Raw genomic sequence first — 8906 nt, 5'->3', positions numbered from 1 at the left:
TGCTAGAAGCTGGAAGACGGTAGACCATTAAGGGGAAGAGGCTACACCATCCAAGAATCTCTAATCAGCTAAGGTATCGTCTCCCAGGGTGAAAAAGATATTCATGGACCATAGTGCAGAAAACTATGTAATAGTTAAAAAGATTAAGCTAGATCTATCTAACTAACATGTTGATATTGAATGAATGGAATATTTGATTAAAGTGCTAAGTAAAGACTCTACAGCTAGAATAGAAATGTTTGAGGGGGAGGGGTAATTATATGGGAGTGGAGTGAGTAGGGGTGATTAAGTCTTTTTTTTAAATTTTTTTGAGACAGGGTCTCGCTCTGTTGCCCTGGCTGGAGTGCAGTAGTGGGATCTTGGCTCACCGCACCCTCCACCTTTCAGGCTCAAGTGATCATCCCACCTCAGCCTCCCAAGTAGCTAGGACTACAGCTGCTGGGACGTGCCACCATGCTCAGCTATTTTTTTTTTTATTTTTAATAGAGACAAGGTTTTGCCATGTTGCCTAGGCCGATCTCAAACTCCTGAGCTTGATCGATTCACCTGCCTTGGCCTCCCAAAGTACTGAGATTACAGGTGTAAGCCATGGTGCCTGACCAACGATTAAGTCTTCTACATGTTTTGTCTATGTGGTATGATAGAAAGGGGGGAAAGTATTAGTATTTTAGATTATTTATTTATTTTTGGTGAGTGGGGGCTAGATGAAGTAGGGAGAACAAGTAGATGAGTTACTTACTTTCTCATAACAGATAAATATGTTTGATCTTGTGTGTCTGGAAAAGGAGGCTAACCACTAGTAAAAAAGGAAAAATAGATACCTCTTCATTTTTTGAGACAGGTCTCCACTTTGTCACCCAGGCTAGAGTGCAGTGGTGCAAACATGGCTCACTGCAGTCTCGACCTCCCAGGTTCAAGCAATCCTCCTGCCTCGGCCCTTTAAGTAGCTGGGACTGCAGGCACACACCACTATGCCTGGCTAATTTTTGTATTTTTTATAGAGACAGGGCTTCGTCATGTTGCTCAGGCTGGTCTTAAACTCCTGAGCCTAAGCAGTGCACCCACCTTGACCTCCCAAAGTGTTAGGATTACAGGCATGAGCCACTGTGCCTGGCTGGCTACATCTCTTAGTTAATAATAGAAAACAACTAGTAAAATAAGGAACATAAAATAAGATTGAAGGAGTAAAATTGAGTATATTATTTGCTATACCCAATGTGGACATGTTGTATTTGCTTATTAAGAAACTCAGACTGTCAGTTGCAGTTAAAAGACAAAACTCACATGTGTTGTTTACTAAAATCATACTTAAAGCAGTGATAAAGAAAAGGTAAAGATATAAACAAGCAAAGAGAAAGCAAGGGTGGCAGTGATTTTTGTTTTTTTGTTTTCTTTTGAGACAGTCTCACTCTGTCACCCAGGCTGGAGTGCAGTGGCATGGTCTTGGCTCACTGCAACCTCTGCCTCTCAGGCTCAAGCGATTCTCATGCTTTAGCCTCCCAAGTAGCTGGGATTACAGGCACATGCCACCACACCTGGCTAATTTTTTGTGTGTTTTTAGTAGAGACAGGGTTTCACCATGTTGGCTAGGCTGGTCTTGAACTCCTGACCTCAGGTGATATGCCCACCTTGGCCTCCCAAAGTGCTGGGATTACAGGCATGAGCCACCACACCTGGCCCAAAAGTGGCAATGTTAAGGTACATCAAAAAAGGAGGAAAGCAAGGTTAAAACATTAGACAGGATATTATGAAATTATATACTTCATAGTTTAAGAAGATATATTAAAAAACCTGTAGACTCCAAAAATATTTTGGCTTAATTACCTCTAACAGCATTTTCAAAAAAGACAAACATGTATTTGTAGTGGGAAATTTCAAGGGCATTTCTTTCAGAATAGGAGAGATCTAGTATACAGAAAGTAAGTAAATACAGAGGAGTTTAATAATATAATCCATAATCCACAAACTTTATTTGATGGATGTACAGAACTTTATATCCTTCAAACAGGAAATATACATTGTTATATGTGGCCCAAAAATTCCTTAAGAAGAGAGAGTTTGTACTTGCATTACTGAATAAGATTGGAAATAAATAATGAAATAAATAACCAAAAGATTCTTAACTAATTAGAGAGCAGAAATCACACTCCTAGGTAAATTTTGAATCAGAGAAAATCACAACTGAAATGATAAACTAGAAAGCAATGAAAAAGAGAAGACATTACAACAAAAACCTGTAGATCATTATAAAAGTTGTACCCGTTATAAAATTTATAGCCTAAAATATCTTCATTATTAATGAACAATAACTAAAGGAATTTAGTACTCATGTTGAGAAATTAGGAAAATAACAGCAAAAGAAAGGAAGAGGGAATTCATAAAATCTGAAATTAATGTAAAATTTATAAACATAAAAATAGGATAAATAGATTTTATTATTTTGGACTTTCTGAAAAATGATTAATGAACCTGATGAAGAAAATATGGCAGAAATACACAAGGAAAGGAATGAGAAGGCCGGGTGTGGTAGCTCACATCTGTAATCCCAGCACTTTGGGAGGCCAAGGCAGGTGGATCACTTGAGGCCAAGAGTTCAAGACCAGCCTAGTCAACATGGTGAAACTCCATCTCTACTAAAAACACAAAAATTAGCCAGGCGTGGTGGTGGGCACCTAGCTACTCAGGAGGCTGAGGCAAGAGAATCGCTACCCTGGGAAGTGGAGGTTGCGGTAAGCTGAGATCATACCACTGCATTCCAGCCTGAGCGACAGAGCAAGACTCCGTCTACAAAAAAAAAGTAGGGGGGGAATGAGAAATGAAATATAGCCATGCTATGAAAGAGAATAAAAGAAATCAGAAGATAATATCATGTACAACTTTGATAACAAAATGTTTTCAACGTTTTATTTTTTTAATGTAATATTTTTGAGACAGGGTCTCACTCTGTCACCAAGGTTGGAGTGCAGTGGCATGATCTCGGTTCAATGCAACCTCCGCCTACCAGGCTCAAGCGATCCTCTCCCTTCACCCTCTTGAATAGTTGGGACTACAAACATGCACCACCACACCCAGCTATTATTTTTTAATTTTTTTGTAGAGACAAGGGTCTCACTATGTTGGCCAGGCTGGTCTTCAACTGGGCTCAAGTGCTTCTCCCACCTCGGCCTCCCAAAGTGCTGGGGATTACAGGTATGAGCCACTGCTCCCGGCCCATACCTTCCTTTTCTAACTTTATTTGGCCACGTTTTTACTGAAGTTCTTTGAGGAATATGGTCGGAAATGGTGTATGGGGTGGTGTACTGTTTGTTTCCCTGTTGTCGAGAAATGTAGAATTTTTTCCCTTTTAAACTTGATTGATAGCTTGTCTGGGATCAGAATTTTAAGGTCATAGTTCTCCCTCAGAATTCTGAAAAATTGCTCCTTTGACTTCTAGTAGTTAATGTAGCAGATGAGAGGCCCAATGCCTATTGGAATGTCTTTCACTGGATCATAACCTGATATTTCTGTCTGGAAACCTAGAGCAGTTTTATTTTGGCAATTCAGAAATTTAGCTAGATTAAATGTCTAGATGTCTAACAATTTTATCCTTCCTGTTCTGACATTACAGATGTTTTAGATATGGAAACTTAGGGATTTCTTAGGGAAACTTTCCTATCTGTTTTATTGCTTTTTCTCAATTCATTTTGAGAGGCTGTTTTTCAAGATACTGATTTATTACCCAGGTGGGTTTGTAATATATTTATAACAATTGTATTATAATGTACATGTAACAATTGCTGCATTGCCACGTTGGATGAGTCGAAGCAACTAATAAAGGATATCTGTGATGATATAAGTCTTGAGATAAGCATTGGCAGGCAAAAATAAATAAATATACACGTACGTGCATAAATTCAATAAGGCATTCATTTGAGTAGTGTTAGAAATGTGCATGAGAATTTTCATGACTTTATTTTGGAACTTGTTATTCCTTTTCAGGATCGAAAGTTAACCAAAGCTGAGCAGCAGAGATTCAAGGAAGAAGCAGAGATGTTGAAGGGTCTCCAGCACCCCAATATAGTTCGATTTTATGATTCCTGGGAATCTATATTAAAAGGAAAGAAATGTATCGTATTAGTGACTGAACTAATGACATCTGGAACCTTAAAGACGTAAGTTGACCCTAATAGTGTCAATGGAGTTTTATTTGGAAATAATTTCCAGGAGTAGTAACAATTTTTATAAAATAAAACTACTCAAAGAATTTGTAGAATCTGGCTAGTGCAGTGGCCTGTAATCCCAGCACTTTGGAAGGCTGAGGAGGGTGGATCTCTGAAGCCCAGTAGTTCAAAACTAGCCTGGGCAACATGGTGAAACCTTGTCTCTACCAAAAAAATACAAAAATTAGCCAGATGTGGTGGCACACACCTGTAGTCCCGGCTACTCAGGAGGCTGAGGTTGGAGGATGGCTTGAGCCTGGGAGGTGGAGGTTGCAGTGAGCCATGATCGTGCCACTGTATTCCAGCCTGGTTGACAAAGCCAGATCCTGTCTCAAAAAAAAAAAAAGAATTTGTAGATTCTGAATCTAGTGACTGTTTGAAGTTAGGGTAAAAAAATTCAGATGTTAATGAAGTTTGTTTAAAAAATACAGCGCTGAGAAATCAGTATTTGTGGGATATTACAGAATTTTAGAATTAGAAATCATTATAGAGAATATAATTTTATTTTATTTTATTATTTTTTGGGACAGGATCTCACTCTGTTACCCAGACTGGAGTGGTCCAGTGGTATGATCATGGCTAACTGCAGCTTTGACCTCGCTGGGCTCAAGTGGCCCTCCCACCTCAGCCTCCTGAGTAGCTGGGACCACAAACATGCACCAACATGCCTGGCTAATTTTTTAAAATATTTTTTGAGGGATGGGGTTTCACCATGTTGCCCAGGCTGGTCTCGAACTCCTGGACTAAAGCAATCTACCTACCTTGGCCTCCCAAAGTGCTAGGGTTATAGGAATAAGGAACAATGCCCAGCCATAATTTTATTTCATAGAAGATAATATTTCATAGAAGATAATATGGAGGGCTTGGTCAAGTTCAAATATCTAGTGAGCAATATATGATATTCTAATATAGTATTATAGTATATTCTTATAGTATTATAATATATAGTATAACATGTGGTATTATATAGTCTAATACTATAGTATTATAGACTATCAAATAATAATAGTCTTATTTCTAATCGAAATTATTCATTTGGTGAATAATGACTTGTAAATATTAAATGTGGTTTAATCACTTGTAAATATTCAATATCATATAAACTTTTTGTTTCCTAGCATTTCTGTGTATACTAAAATTTTACGTAGTTTAACCTTCTCGTGACTTTATATAAGCAGTTACTAGGTAGTAGAGAAGGACTTTTTAAAAAAATTGTGCTGTCATTCTACAAAAGGCCACTCTGGAATGATTCTTATTTTGAGTTAAAAATGCTACACCTAGCTAGGGGAGGTGGCTGATGCCTGTAATTCTAGCACTTTGGGAGGCCGAGGCAGGCGGATCATCTGAGGTCAGGAGTTCAAGACTAGCCTGGCCCACATGATAAAACCCTGTCTATACTAAAATACAAAAATTAGCTGGGCATGGTGGTGCGCCCCCATAGTCCCAGTTACTTGGGAGGCTAAGGCATGAGAATCACGTGAACCTGGGAGGCAGAGGCTGCAGTGAGCTGAGATTGCACCACTGCACTCCAGCCTGGGAGACAGAGTGAGACTTTGTCTCAAAAAAAAAAAAAAAAAAAGCTACGGCTTGGTAGGATGTCTTATCTAAGAATGAGGTCTTAGGTTTAAAAAATTTTTGCCATAACAGACAATAGAAAACAACTCAGTGATGGGAATCATAGTGCATAAGTTGTTTGCTTATGTAATTTACCTTAATAGTATTCATATAATAAGCTGGACATGTTTGTTTATACATGGTCTTTTGTTTCTTTGTATAGGTACTTGAAACGATTTAAAGTCATGAAACCAAAGGTCTTAAGGAGCTGGTGCAGGCAAATTTTAAAGGGGTTGCAGTTCTTGCACACCAGGACTCCTCCTATTATTCACCGGGATCTGAAGTGTGACAATATTTTCATCACGGGACCCACTGGATCTGTGAAGATTGGTGATCTAGGATTAGCCACCTTAATGCGCACATCATTTGCTAAGAGTGTCATTGGTAATTAATGTTTTATAGTTTACTGGTTGGATAAAGAGATTTTTCAATTGTATAGGTCGAGAACAGGGATCAGCCAGCTATGGCTAATAGGACGAATGTGGCTCACTGCCTGTTTTTGTAAATCACATTTTATTAGAATTTTATTAGGACTGCTTTTGCACCTACAAGTGACAGAGTTGGGTAGTTGTGTGACAGAGACCATACAGACTGCAAAGCCTAAACAATTTACTGTCGGGCCGTTAACAGAAAAGTTTGCCAACACCGGGCTTAGACTGAATTTGCTTTGAAATACCTATTATGTATTGGCTTATTTCGGAGACATCCTAATGTATTTTTTGTGGGGTTATATTTATATTTAGGATTATTGAAAGGTTCTGAAGACAAAAGGAAGACAGTTTACTAAGTTCAGAAAAAAGTAAAAAGGATGGAAATAAAAACATATTATTTATCATTACCTAATCTTGAGTATTACAAATTATATGTATTATCAGTATGGAAAATTTTAAAAATTACTTCAGTGCTTTATGTAGATATAGCAAATATTCAACAAATTGTATTCTTTCATTTATTTATTTATTTATTTATTTGAGACAGAGTCTTGGTCTGTCACCAGGCACAAGGCTGGAGTGCAGTGGTGTGATCTTGGCTCACTGCAACCTCCGCCTCCTGGGTTCAAGCAATTCTCCTGCCTCAGCTTCCCGAGTAACTGGGACTACAGGCACGTGCCACCACACCCAGCTAATTTTTGTATTTTAGTAGGGTTTCACCATGTTGGCCAGGATGGTCTCAATCCCTTGACCTCATGATCGGCCCGCCTCAGCCTCCCAAAGTGCTGGGATTACAGGCATGAGCCACTGCACCTGGCCAACAAATTGTATTCTTAAAAATTTGTGGCCGAGTGCAGTGGCTCATGCCTGTAATCCCAGCACTTTGGGAAGCCAAGGTGGACAAATCACGAGGTCAAGAGTTCAAGACCAGCCTGGCCAACATGGTGAAACCCCGTCTCTACTAAAAATACAAAAATTAGCCAGGCATGCTGGCAGGCGCTTGTAATCCCAGCAGCTGGGGAGGCTGAGGCAGGAGAATTGCTTCAACATGGGAGGTAGAGGTTGCAGTGAGCCAAGATCGTGCCACTGTTCTCCAGCCTGGGCAACAGACCAAGTCTCAAAAAAAAAAAATTTGCTTTGGGGTAATAGAAATTAATGCAGATAATCCTTATGGGAAAGGGGATATGATCTTGGTGGATACATTTTTCTCTTTGATAAAAACGTGGTTGTGGTGTTATTTTGTAGGAACTCCTGAATTTATGGCCCCAGAGATGTATGAAGAACACTATGATGAATCCGTAGATGTTTATGCTTTTGGAATGTGTATGCTGGAAATGGCCACGTCAGAGTATCCTTATTCTGAGTGTCAGAATGCAGCTCAAATATACCGTAAAGTAACTAGTGTAGGTATAACTTTTTTCCTTTTACTTTATCAGTTACCACATTTCATGTTGAAATTAGTTAAGTTTGACTTAGTGAAAACTAATTTTGGTTTAGCTTTGGGTAAGAGTATTAAATTTAACACTTGTAATGCAACAAGCCTTAGATTTATACTGTATGACTATACTTCATTAGAGTCATATAAAGTGCTTTGTATTAATATCTTTGGGAAAATGTGTAGCTATATCATCTATATATATTTATTTGTAAGGAATTTTTAGTTATCTATTAGATGGGTCTAATTTTCCAAAGCTGAATAATAGAGACTGACTACATGGTTTCTTCTAGGTCTAAAAGCCTTTTTATGAAAGAGCATTCAAAATATAATTCAGTAGATACAGTATTTGAGTCCCTGCCATGAGTAAATTTTTGTGTTAGAAATTGTAAGGAATGCAAAGATGAGCAAGAAGTGTTTGCTACCCTCAAAGAGCTTACATTTCTAATATGGTATAAGTTCACAAATGACTATAAAATAAGAGGATGAGACTATAGTAAGGGGCATAAGGAAGGTAAAGGCAAAGTATTATGCTTGTTCAAAGGAGGAGTACTTCATAACCAGTTGGGCAGCTCAAGACAGGCCGTGAAAGATTGTTTCAGGTAGCTTAACAGTAGTAGGTACTGGTTTTTAAAATCCTTTTAAAATTAATCTTATTTTTAATTGACTAATTGTTATTGTACACATAAAAGGGGTACCATGTGATGTTTTGAGATACACACACAAATACAATGTGGAATGGTTACATCAGGCTAATTAACATATCTATCACCTCGCTTATTATTTTGTGTGGCAAGACATTTGAAATTTACTAAGTTACTTTGAAATTTACAATATATATATTATATATATATATATATATTTATTGCATTTTAGGTTCTGAGGTACATGTAAAGAACATGCAGGATTGTTACATGGGTACATACATGGCAATGTGGTTTGCTGCCTCCATCCCCATCACCTATATCTGGCTTTTCTCCCTATGTTATCCCTCCCCAACTCTCTACTCCCCACTGTCCCTCCCCTAGTCCCCACCAACAGACCTCAGTGTGTGATGCTCCCCTCTGTGTCCATGTGTTCTCATTATTCAACACCTGCCTATGAGTGAGAACATGCAGTGCTTGATTCTCTGTTCCTGTGTCAGTTTGCTGAGAATGATGGTTTCCAGGTTCATCCATGTCCCTACAAAGGACACGAACATATCGTTTTTTATGGCTGCATAGTATT

At 38.4% G+C, this 8906-nt stretch overlaps 1 protein-coding gene across 5 annotated transcripts in view; it reads left to right on the top strand.

Annotated features, from left to right (window-relative positions):
- The window catches only part of WNK3 (WNK lysine deficient protein kinase 3), a 176025-nt gene that overhangs the window by 41617 nt on the left and 125502 nt on the right, over positions 1 to 8906 (top strand). For all 5 annotated transcript variants that reach the window (XM_037735263.1, XM_017519653.2, XM_017519655.2 and 2 more), the window contains exons 3-5: positions 3979 to 4151; positions 5977 to 6197; positions 7490 to 7647. In XM_037735263.1, the coding sequence (XP_037591191.1) occupies positions 3979 to 4151; positions 5977 to 6197; positions 7490 to 7647 (552 nt within the window). The remainder of the gene's footprint in view (positions 1 to 3978; positions 4152 to 5976; positions 6198 to 7489; positions 7648 to 8906) is intronic.

Source organism: Cebus imitator, unplaced genomic scaffold (assembly GCF_001604975.1).
Source record: "Cebus imitator isolate Cc_AM_T3 unplaced genomic scaffold, Cebus_imitator-1.0 Scaffold763, whole genome shotgun sequence".
Classification (NCBI taxonomy): domain Eukaryota; kingdom Metazoa; phylum Chordata; class Mammalia; order Primates; family Cebidae; genus Cebus; species Cebus imitator.
The sequence above is the reverse complement of the archived record's forward strand: the minus strand, read 5'-3'. Positions and strand labels throughout refer to the sequence as shown.